We start from the raw sequence: 12,750 nt of genomic DNA, 5'->3' as shown, positions 1-12,750 counted from the left end.
TCAGGGTCACCTGCGAAAGATGTCTGTTTCACCCACTCTAGTTCCTGCCCAGGAAATAAGCATGCAATCATCAACTTATGACATCGCTGCCCAACCATTCCCGCTGAGAGCACGGCTATGACATACTCCTCTCCTTGACTTGGCCATTACTCATCACGCCATTCTGGATCTATTTCCGAATCACAGGACACAAAGATGTACTCCAAGTGGCACTCATGCCCAACACAGGTTTTACTTCAGACGTTCGGGAGTTTTTACTTACTATCATCATTTCCTCCCGTAAAAGAGAAGGGTATTTCCTGAGGCCATACGTACAAATAAGATATAATCATCAGATAGTAAGCTTCTGTTTCGCTCACCATTACATATTCAGATGCCTCGAATAGCAGCTAGCACACAGTAGGTGCTCCACAAGTGTTTGTTGAATGAATGAAGCCTCTTGCTTTCAAAATGCCAGTGTCTATAGTTTACAAACATGTAAACATATATAAACAATCAGTGTGATTAGGAACACATGATGGAGGGAGGGACAAATGCTAAAAATGCCAGAAAAGTCTATTCACAAAATTAGCAGTCTTTCCATTTTCAAGCTTATGAACAGTTCTTATATAGTAAGAACAAAAATGGCTATCATCTACTGAGTTCTTACTGTGTACCTTTTTATACACATTACTGTATTTATTCCTCACAACACCCCTACGGGGTGGAAAAGGAAACCGAGACTTGGGATGATTACAGGGTCCAAGGTTGCACCACTAACGCAAGCCCAGTACGGTGGGGAGGGGCTAGCCTAATGAAAGTGATTCTGCAGGCAGAACACTCTGGTCCCTGCAGGCAGGATGGAACAGAGGTTGATGAAATTATAGAGCAATGAGGAAGCCAATGCACCAGTTATCTCTTCCTGGTCCTAAGTGGGTAAACTAAGATGGGAGAAGACTGCGGGATAGGGAGGAAGGAGCTGACTCCAGAGAAATGTCAAAGAAAGACCCAATGGAATGAGTGATAGCTCAGAGATTGAGGGAGGGTGGGCACTCACGATGACTAGTTCTGATTAGTAGTGGTACCAACAGAACAAGAAAAAAATTACTCACCTTACACACAGATAAAAATAGCTAAGACTTGAGTGCACACATTTTTTTTTTGAGGAAGATTAGCCCTGAGCTAACATCTGCTGCCAATCTTCCTCTTTTTGCTGAGGAAGATTGGCCCTGAGCGAACATCTGTGCCCATCTTCTTCCACTTTATATGTGGGACACCTGCCACAGCATGGCATGCCAAGTGGTGTGTAGGTCCACACCTGGGATCCAAACTGGGCCGCTGAAGCGGAACGTGTGAACTTAACTGCTGCGCCACCGGGCCAGCCCCACAACCATTTTATTTTTAAACAAACGTTCTCGTATAGAAGACTCATCATAATCACTCTCAGAAGTAAGGGCTGGGGCCCACCCGGTGGCATAGTGCTTAAGTTTGTGCACTCTGCTTTGGCAGTCTAGGGTTCAAGGGTTCAGATCCCGAGGGTGGACCTACACACTACTCGTGGAAGCCACGCTGGGCACAAAACAGGGGAAGATTGACACAGATGTTAGCTCAGGGCTAATCCTCCTCACCAAAAAATAAACAAATAAATAAAAAGTAAAAACAAAAAAAAGAAGTAAGGGCTATTATCGCCTCTTTTACAGACGGGGTAGTGGAGGCTGAGAAAGGTTAGACCCTGCCCCCGTGGTCACCCAGCTGGGAAGTGTGAAGAGCCAGACTACGATCCAGGTGGGTCCGATCCTGCAGCCCCAGCTGTTCACCACTAGACCCAAGTGGCTGACGGTGGCATTTCAGAACATTCAAAATTACAGCTGACTAACAAAAGTTTGATTCACAAATAACTGATTAATAAAAACTAGTTACTGTTTTATAAAAAGCAGACTGCCTGTATTCTTAAAAAGAGGATAGGCTTTACCTATCTAGGGCATGAAAAAAAAAGCAGGATTCTAATTGCAAATGCTCCTTCTTTTAAGCAGAGGGCTATTACGTGCATGGAGTTAACCTGCACCATTTCTGTGTCTTACCCAAATGAAGTTTAAAAATGCGAATGATCCAGACTTGTCAGCCAAGAGACAATCACAGAATTCATTAGTTGTATTAAATTTTCCCGGGGGGGCAGGGGAATCTAGGTTAGTCCACCTGGCTGTAAAAACAGACTTCTGTAATGTTAAAATAGTACACTGCCTCATTATTACTCCAGTCTTAAAGGCTTAACCAAGCTCAGTAAGAGAGATGTGGATTTTCCCCGTTATCTCAACAGGGTATCAGTTTTTTTCTTTTTTTTTTTTTTTGAGGAAGATTAGCCCTGAGCTAACTGCTGCCAATCCTCCTCTTTTTGCTGAGGAAGACTGGCCCTGAGCTAACATCCGTGCCCATCTTCCTCTACTTTCTATGTGGTACGCCTACCACAGCATGGCCTGCCAAGTGGTGCCATGTCCGTACCGGGAATCCGAACCAGCAAAACCCGGGCCACCGAGGCAGAACAAGCACACTTAACCACTGCGCCACCGGGCCAGCCCCAGGGTATCAATTTTGAACTCAAAAAAATGACCATTCGGTAACCAAGAAGTTGATCTCATAGAGTCTTAGGCCATTCCTAGGAGAAAACTCTCTCTGAAAGGCTAATCAATTCTTCACGAGCACCTCCAGTTCTCACCATAGTGTTTTGGGGGAGCTAATTTACCAAATGAGTCCACAAAAAGGTTAAAGTCTTAGACTAGATGCTTTAACGCCAAGGAGAGGGTGACATCAAGAAATTAAACCCTAAGACACCTTGATGTTTTCCTTTTGCATCACATACTTTGAGTGTAAATAAAATATATCTTCACAGCTTCACAGTGAGCTCCACAAAACAGGAGCTAGAATCTTCTAGTGGGATAAACACTTTCCGCACAGGAAAACTGTTCCTGCTCCCCCTTCTTTACAGCAGGGCTTCTTGCAGCCTTAAAGACAGACTCAAAATTACATCAGCCCCACTCGAGGAAAGTCCTCAGGAGTTTACAAAATTTCCACTAATTCTCGCTATTTCTCGCTGTCTCAAGAATAAACACCCTCCAAGCAGATGGTCAAGCAGTTTAAATGGGAATCTCAGCGTCACTACTGTAGAACTTACGATCACTGTCTGCTAAAGTTCTGGCCCTCTTGGGTCTGGCTTCTTCTCATCCTCACCAGATATCATTTGCCCAATAAGCTAATTTAGAACAATCAGCACACAGAACGTCTAACTCAGTTTGAATACATGGTCTGTTTAACAACCAGGTATCTCCAGGCTAACAAAACAACGTAGTAGCTATAACATTGTTGGCAGAGGTTTAAAGAAAATAAGGAACCCCCTTCACATAAGGGTGCGGTACTTGAACAGAAAAGACCGGTGTGGAAATGGAACAATGGCAGACGTGGCAGAGACAAAGTCTGCAAGGAGTTAAGTTACGTGTCCGCTTTGCCACTTTCCATCTACGAAGCTGAAGTACAAACTTCATCCCCACTACACAGGTTCTAAGAATGAGTTTGGCCAAACTGTTTAAATGAGCTCACCACGAGCCATCCATCCCTCAAAGATTACTGATCCTGTTGTTTACACAAAGACGATAGCTGTGACAAGAGAAACCAATCTTCCACACTTTTTTTTTAAGTATGAAATTTCTCCTGTTAACTTTAGAGACTTTCCCCAATTACAAACACGTGAGAAAACGATCTCCTTTTTTTTTCTTTTTTTTTTTCCCCGTAGTTAACTCTGTGTTAACCAGCAGTTACCCTTCCATAAACTTGTAACTTTAGGTAACCAAAGATCTTTCTTCAATCTTTTCTTCCAAATGGAGTTTCTGGCTATTTTCCTCCTGAATTGTTATGAATCTTTTAAAGAAAGTGCAAAAAATAAGAGAATTCTTTTGAGGGGGGAAGAGGACAGTGGAGTGGATGCAGGAATTAAGTACTATCCACCAAATAGATTTAATCTGTAAAAACTTAAATCGTTCTGTTAAATTGATTGACAGATGCTAAAGGAAAAAGGGGAAGCCAGGCAATATACCTGGAACTAGTTACTTCACTTCTGGGGTAACTGAATTACTTCTCCAAATTACGATGGAACACCCAAATCCTGCACAAGGAGCCGCGCCACTTTTCTGTCACTATGCCTGCTTTTCCCATCCGGCTGGCCTCTAGCTCTTGGAGGCGGCAGGCCCAAAACTGAGCACGACTCTAGCCTCGTGAACTTTATCCTGACATCTCAGAGAAGTGAGGAGCACGGGGCAACTCCAGGTGTCCCCTGCCAGAACAAATGCCAGGGCGGAGGAGGCGCTGTTCTAAGTGGCACTTCAGTCAGCCAAGGGGAGAACGGAGCGTCGCGCCCGGCGTCCAGCCTCGACGGCTCAAGAGCCCCGGAGGGCAAAGGCACCCCCGAGGGGGCGGGGGCTTCTTGGGGTGGAGGGCCCGGCGCCGAGGCTGCGGCCTCCGTCCGTATTATGAAGCACTACAGGGCTCGTCTCTGCTGCAAGCTCAGAAGAGCTATTTTCGCCCACAGCCAAAATCAGCAACAGCAAATTACACTGCAAACAATGGCGAGGGCGCCTGCTCGGCACGGCAAGAAACTCCGGAGAGGCAGCGCCAAGAGTGACTTTTTCCCCGGGCGATCCGGGCGGGCGCAGCGCCGCGGGAGACTGGGCCGCCCGTGCCGCCTCTTGCGCGCCGGCCGCCAGGCCCGAGCCCGGAGCCCCGAGGGCTGGGCAGTGGCGGCGGCAGCCCGGGCGATCCGCACGGAAGAGGAGCCGTCCAGCCGGGGCCTCGGGGCGGCGGGGGCCGGGTTCCCACGCGCGCGGGCGCTCCCTGGCGGAGAGGGCGGCGGAGCGCGGGCCGTCGGGGAGAGCCGGGCATCACCGCCAGGCGCGCAGGGACCGAGGGGCGGAGGGCCCGGGGGCTGCTCTGTCCCCCACCCCGGCGGCGGAGCGGGGGTCTCGGAGCCGCAGGCCGGGCTCCAGCGTCCCCCTTCCCAGTCCCGGCAGCTCGGACACAGTGGCGGAAGCCCGGACCCCGGGCAGCCGCCGAGGGAGAGAGGGACGGAGGCAGCAGCGAGACGCGGGGAGGGCGAGTTTCTGAACCCGGGAGCCAGAGCCCACCCGGCCTCGCCGCTCTGCCCGGCGCCCCCGCCGCTCACCCGTCTCTTGCAGCGGTGCCGGCCCGGGTCGGAGTAGGTCCGGTCCACGGTGAGCGGGGTGTCGCTGCCCGGCATCTCGGCGCCCGCGCTGGCAACTTTCCCGTCCCCCGGGGCCGCCGCGCCGCTAGCTGCCCGCCGTGCTCGGGCTCGCCCCGGGAGCCGCGGTCGAGGGGGCGGCGCGGGCTGCAGCAGCTGTCGCCGACACCCGCGCGGCCGCCCTGCGCCGCCGCCGCCACCGCCGCGGGGTGGGCGGGGAGGCGGGGCAGGGACGCGAGAGGCTCCTCCCCCTCCCCGTCCCCACCTCCCCCTGCGCGCCCCGCGGTTCCCGGAGACCCCTCTGCACCGCGATCGCTACGCCGCCTTCCCTTGCCGAGACTTGATTCCACCCCCTCCCACACCGCCCTCTTTTTCCTCAAAAGATGAGCGACAGCTACACTATTTGTTGACTTATTTGTATGCTTATGATAAAAGATGGCTTTTTGGCAAGATGTTGAGGCTTGCCTTAAACGCCTCTTTTATGTTACTCTTTTATTCAGCGTGCATTTACTGGGCATCCACCATGTGCCAGATCCTGCTTTAGGGACGGACCAGAGATTTAAAAAAAAAACAAAACCCGTATTTTTCTTACGATTCCAGTGAGCATAGAACACACTTCCACTTAGACATAGATCCTGCGATGTTGTGTATTTTAATTTTGCATGTCTGGCTCACCTTTACGTTGTAGGCTACTGGAAAGTCAAGACATATCTTTTCATTTTAGTATTTCCTATTTCCACAAAGTCCCTGCCCACAAGGAATTGGGAGTGTACAAGAGAAAGGACTGACTGGTGAAAGTTAAATATGTTACCTAAACCAACATTCAGAACACCTGGGCTGCTGATGTCGGGTGCACTGCTGGAACATGGGGTTGAAATATGAAAGTGCAGCTGCTCCAGAGAGGAGTCAGAGTCAATCTGACCAGCCTAGAAGAAAAAGAGGGATTTGCTCCGCCCCTTCACAGGTTGAGGGGGGAGTGTGGTGCAGGCTGAAGGAAAATACTGGGGATAAAAACTAAGGTATTTGGAAAACCTCAAGTCATCAGTTTAGGGGGTGTCTTCAGGAATAGGACATGATGGAAAAAGCTGGTGGAGACCATGTGGTGCGGGCTCTGCCTTCAAGACTAGGAAGTTCAGCCTTATTCTGTGGGCAGGGTCTGGAGGTTTCCGAACGGGGAAATAATATCAGAGTGGAAATTTAAGACGAAGATGTATCTGATAGCCACTGGTAAGGGACACTGGATAGAAGGCCATTGCAAAGACTGAGAACAACCTAATGTCCTGCAGAAGGAGACTGAGCAAGTAAATGATGATACACCCATCCAGTGGAGTATCAGGTAACTGTAGTAGAATGAGGCAGATCTCTATGTAGAGCTATGAAAATATCTCCAACATACGTGGTTAAGTGGAAAAAAGCAACGGGCAGAATAATATATGTGTTATTCCACCATTTAGGTAAAAACAATATATGTATGTGCTTATATACGCAGAGCATGTTTCTGGGAGCATACACAAGAAACTAGGGAAATAGACAAGAAACTGATGGCAGGAAAAGGGAACTAGGCAGCTAGGAGGCAGGGATAGCAGAGAGATTTATTTTTCACTGCATAGGTTTTTTAAACTTGAATGCTTGAATTGTGTGCATATATTAACTATTTGAAAGTAAAATAAAAAATATTTTTGAATAGAGCAAACTGGTAACATTAAAACTAACAAGACGAAACAGAAAACCCCATATATAGTCCTAAAACCGTTCAACAAATTTAATCAACACTTTAAAATACTCTCCCCCCACCACATGAATATTTGCATGCACGTGCACACACACACACAGAGACACAGGCACACAGACTCACACACACAACTACACGGGGCCCACAGAGTTTTTCAGGTAAGTTCTTCCAAAGCAGAGAAGAGAGAGATCAAATGCTGGGATATACGTGTGTGTGATTTTTAGCTAGGGTGGCCAGAGAAGGCCTCCACGATAAGGTGACATTTGAGCAGACACCTGAGAATTGAGGGAGCCAATGATGTAAATTTCTAAAAATTTCAGACCCAAAGAACAGGTACAAAGGCCCTGAGGCAGGAACATCTGGGGAGTGGTCAAAAAAGAGCATGGAGGCCAGCGTTCACTGGAAAAGACAGTAGGAGATGAAGTCAGAGATATTTCACAGGGGTGCATCATGTGGGGCCATTTAGGCTATTTTTAAGAACTCTGACTTTAATTCTGAGGAAGATAAGAAGATGTGGACATTTCTGAGCAAAGGAGTGTGGAGTGGCATAATCTATACACAAAAATCAATACCAGATATATTAAAGACCTAAAGGAGAAAAAAACATAACTTTTAAAACTGTGAAAAGAAAATGGGAGAATCTCATTATAATCTCAAGTCATGAAAAGCAGGTCACAAAAAGCATAAACCATAAAGATTTGACTACATTAAAATTTTTAAACTTCTGCTTATGAAAAGAAATAATAACAAAGTGAAAAGATAAACCACAGACAGAATCTGAGCTAAAAAGATCAATATGGATGAATTTCACAAAGAATACTGAGAAACAACAAAAAAAGCAAACCACACAAAATTACATGCAGGAAGATTCTATTCATGTAAATTCAAAAAATATGAAGAATAAACAACTTAGTTTTTGGGGGGAATAAAGATATATAGTAAAACTATTAAGAAAAGCAAGAGTGATAAATTTCAGGACAGTATTTCTCTCTGGCGGGAGATGAAGAAGGATCCAATAGGAGAGGGGTACAAGATTATAAACAAGGCTCTGTTTAACAAATGACTATTGGTACACTGGCTATGTGTTCATTTACACACACACACACACACAATATTTTAGAACAATTCAAAATTTTAAAGAAAACAAAGACTCAAGGGACAGATGTGATGACAGCATCCTTAATCCCAGGATTTAAGTCACTAGTGAGGGTCACTAGTCACTTCTCAAATAAACGTAATAACACTTTTACAGGTATAAAGCTTGATATAAAGGCAAGGTAGTCTTTTATTATTAACTTTAGTCATCATGTCAATTTAATCTTTCAAAGATCCATTCTGAAAATCTCTGAGTCCATCTCTGGGTTTTCCCTCTCATTTACCTGATACCTGTTTTGTTTCTTTTCTCCAGCTACTTAGGGCTATAAGAAGTATATTACTGAGGAGTGTGTGCACCATCTTAGAGAGGCCGGACCTAAATGAGGTCGCTGACAAACCAAGGCTGGGCTTTGGTCGGTGCACCAAAGGCATCTCCTTTCCATGCATATCACTGTCTCGGTGTTCCTTAGAACTCTATCCTGGAAATGCTGACCCTCAATGAAAAGGATGAATTAAAACTTCATTAGGCTTACTTAAATTTCAATTAAAATGTTCTTTTTTACCTCATTTAGATTTATTTCATAAGTTAGTTGCCCAAAAGCTGCTCTACTGGGCACTCATACAAAATAATTTTTTAAAAAACACAAATTAAATAGCACAAGAGCAAGCTCCCCAGAAAAGAAAGAAAACAAGTCGTGCTGATCACCATTCGGCTTTCCTATTGGGAAATAAGACCGAAAGGGGGAAACAGACCATGTCCCTTCCTTTGGAGGAAATGCCTAGGGTTTTGTCAGTCCCTGAGAAAGGCAGAAAGACTGAGAGAGAGAGAACATGCAAATTTCTCCTGTCACTGTAGGAAGTGTCTGTGCCTCTGAAGATACTTCCAAAAGCCTCTCTCTGCAAAAAGAAATGAAAAAAAAATCACATATTTAAATAACAAATGCAGTCAGAACAATAAGGAAAACAAAGGTACAAAATCTCGGTTGTGAAATAATTTACTTCCAAAGTGTAGACAGCACAATAAGGCACCACATGCTAAGACTCAAAGAAGTGGAACAGGTCATTTGAGCCGTAATAGTTTAAAGTTTGGAATGACCAGAAAGGGCTTCATAAAAGAGACACGATTACGCTTGACTTCTGTGGTGCATACTTGTTTTTGCCTGCCCAGCATCCAGCTCTTTATTCTCCAAACAGTGCCAGGATTTTTCTGTTGGGCCCTATCCTACCCTACCCTCAATCCAAGTGGCTTACGTGAGGCCGACCACGCCCCATCTCTGACTCCAGGGAAAGGCACATGATCCAGCCTTGGCCAATCCGAGTGGCTGAGACCTGTGCAGGGACAGGTACATGACCCGGCCAGAGCCAATCAGAGTTCCCCTGAGACTTCTGCTGGAACTACTAGGAAAGAGGTGTGTCCTTTCAGTAGGCGTTGCTAAACTGGTAGAACGCAAGCCTGCTGTGGTGGTGGACAGCCTTGCTACCACAAAGACAGCCTCCCTGAGGAAAGCAGGGCCATGAAAGGAGAAAAACTCAATAACGGAATTGTTAGAGCACTAAATCCAGCTTTTTCCATTATCTATTGCTGAATGACAAACCACCCTAAAATGTACAGGCTTGCAACAACTCCCATTCATTTATTTGCTCATGATTCTGTAATTGAGCAGGCCTCCTAGGGGGCTGGCTTTTCTCTGCTCCATGTGACACTGGCTGGGGCCAGAGTATTCCAAGATGGCTTCACTCACGTGTCAGCACCTATAGGAATGGGGGCTGGAATTTCTGGGGCTGGCCAGGCCTCTGTCTCTATTTGCATATGTTTATATTTTGTTTAACATATATATATATATATATATATATATATAATTTTTTTTTTGGTGAGGAAGATTGGCCCTGAGCTAACATCTGTTGCCAATCTTACTCTTTTTGCTTAGGAAGATTGTCCCTGAGCTAACAGCTATACCCATCTTCCCCTATTTTGTATGTGGGACGCTGCCACAGCATGGCTTGATGAGTGGAGTGCAGGTTGGCGCCTGGGATCGGAACCCACAAACCCCAGGCTGCTGAAGCAGAGTGAGCAAACTTAACCACTACACCACCAGGCCGGCCCCAGTGTTTTTCTATTTTATAGTCTTTTATCTTCCAGGGCTCCTCTCTCTCCATCAGGGTAGCTGGACTTCTTTATATGGTGACTCGGTTCCAGGAGAGCAAAAACAAAAGCTGCCAAACCTCCAAAGACCTAGCCTGGAACCGCAGAGTATCACTTCTGTCACATTCTATTGGTCAAAACGAGTTGAAATACCAGCCCAGACTCAAAGACAGGAGAAACAGGATGTACCTCTTGATGGAAGGCGTAGTGTGTGCATATAGGGATGGGAGACATTGCTGGCTGCCGTCATGGCAGTCGATGCACCACATCAGACATGGCTGGACCCCCTTCCCAGTTATATGAAGCAATGTACTCCTCTTCTTGCTTAAGCCGGTTTCAAGAATCCTAATACAACATTCGATGTTGGCTATGGGTAGAAAGAAGATGAAGAGAAGGGCAGCATCTCAAGAGAAGGTGAGAACCGTGGATGCATGAACAGAGGGGGAGTGAGCAGAGAAGTCTAGTGGGGGCAGAGTTTTCTCAGCCCACTAGCTAGAGAGCCGTCCTTGGCCAGTCCATGCCAGATGACTCCTGTGGACTGTGAAACTAGTTATAACACAACTCATTTTAACACAAAAGTTACAATATTTTATCATGCTATTTAAATATCTGATGTGATAATCTACATGTGCCCGCCTCCACTCGATCGTAGGTTACCAGAAGGTAAGTGTGTATATTCCCGATGGTTCCTAACATAGTAAACTGTATTCAACACATACTTGTTGAATGAATGGATGAATCCAACATTTATTAAATGTCCGCTTATTTTCCAAGCTCTGGGATTTAAAAAATGACTAAGACATAAGCAAAAGGTAGCTTTTGCCCTCAAGAGGTTGGAATGAATAATATATAAGAATGAAAATTTGCTGAATGATGAATGTTACCAATTTTCAGATACGGACTAGTTACTGAAGTTTGTGAATTCTCTAATTATTTACTGAGCACCGTTGGTGTGACAGGCTCTGTTCTTGGTGCTGGAAAGATAAAAATGAGTACAACGTGGTCCAATCCTGAAGGGACATCCCACCTAGACAGGGAGACAGACAGTCAAAAAAAAAAAAAAAAAAAAAAGAAAGGTTGCTACAGATGCAAAGATAGCTATGTCCTAGGTTCAGGAGCAGGACAAGGACGCAAGTGGTCTCCTCTTGAACTTGCCCTCCTAGGTGTTTCAGGCTTACCACGTCACCACAGCAGCGAGAGGGAAATAGACATAAAGGAAAGTCTGATTTTAAAGATGAAAATGTAAGCCTTTTACAGAGGAAAGGACAACGTACTTCCTTTTATATTCCATTTTGACTTCATAGTACAGGAAAGCGTTCTCACTGGGGGAGAGATTTATAAGACAAAAAGTACAGTAAGCTTTTTTTCCTGAGGATTTAAGGACAGAGAGAGAAAAGAAATCAGATTTTAAAAATTTATTCAACTAGCTTGAGGTGAATGCATGCTGATCAGATATATATACATATGTTTATATTGAGGATCAGAAGTTTCCAGGCATGGAAGGGGGTTGCAAGAGGTAGGGTGGGTGTGGTTATAAAACGGCAACACCAGAGGTCCTGTGGTGACGGAACTGTTTTCTATCTTGATGCTCTGGTGGATAGGACCTACTCATGTGATAAAACTGCAGAGAATACACACACACACACTGTAATAAATACAAACAAAACTGCTAAAATCTGAGTAAGACTGTGGATTGTATCCATGTTAATATGATATTTGTACTATAGTTTTGCAAGATGTTACCTCAGGGGAAACTGGGTAAAGGGTATACAGGATCTCTCTGTATTGTTCCTTACAACTACATTGAATCTACAATAATCTCAAAATTAAAATTTTAATTAAGAACGTATTTTAAATTTAGGTGCAATTGTGGTAACTTTCACAGGAAAAACTTTGCATTTGGGAAGGGAGGGGAACAACACGGCAAGCAGGAGTGGGAAGTATAGGGATTTTTTATCTCTGGAGAAGTTGCCCACAGAGCAAAGTTCTTGCAGGTTCTGGCCCTTTATTACTCCAGAGGAGGCGACCAGCTGTAGAAACCGAGGAGCAAAGGAGAGGCTGTGGTGGTGCCCATTAATGTGACCACTGCCATCAGTACCTGGCCACAGTAGCGTCCACTGTGTCTAAAGCTCAAGTCAACCATGAAGAACTTGAGGGCCAAGGGCAGTGTCCTGTATTCTCGGCCTGCCAGTGCCCAGCACAGTGCCTGACAGAAAGCAGTGATTCTAGAAAGTTTCTGTTGAATAAATGACTGACAATTAAGTCCTGATTTGGTTGGAAGAGTATATAAGTACACAGACTTGGTTCAGGTTCAAAGTGACTCATTACATACTGAGTTGTTTAGTAAAAATTTACATTGTAAGGTTGAGTAGAGAATTCCATAAATTTGTGTGCTCTGTGCTATTGGGGGGTTCCTATATTGGTCTGAGTCTTTGTTTTATATCATATTCACACAAATTATAACGTGAGTGCTTTGTTATTTCTAACCTTTTGACCCTATCATTTACTAGGAAAGAGTTTCACTGGCTGTGTATGACTCTTGGCTGTCTGCTATTGCGT

The 12,750-nt window shown here is 45.4% G+C and overlaps 1 protein-coding gene across 3 annotated transcripts in view; it reads right to left on the bottom strand.

The window, feature by feature from the left end:
• TMCC3 (transmembrane and coiled-coil domain family 3) overlaps positions 1–12,750 on the bottom strand; it is a 241,873-nt gene that overhangs the window by 64,155 nt on the left and 164,968 nt on the right. Inside the window, exon 1 of one of the 3 annotated variants that reach the window (XM_046646051.1) lies at positions 5,186–5,407. The exons of the other annotated variants lie outside the window; for them this stretch is intronic. Within the exon in view, the coding sequence (XP_046502007.1) occupies positions 5,186–5,260 (75 nt within the window). The 5' untranslated portion in view covers positions 5,261–5,407. Of the gene's footprint in view, positions 1–5,185; positions 5,408–12,750 lie in introns of those variants that run through there. 3 annotated transcript variants of the gene reach the window in all.

The sequence above is a fragment of the Equus quagga genome, chromosome 19 (genome assembly GCF_021613505.1).
Source record: "Equus quagga isolate Etosha38 chromosome 19, UCLA_HA_Equagga_1.0, whole genome shotgun sequence".
NCBI lineage: Eukaryota > Metazoa > Chordata > Mammalia > Perissodactyla > Equidae > Equus > Equus quagga.
This window is presented reverse-complemented; position numbering and strand designations above follow the sequence as displayed.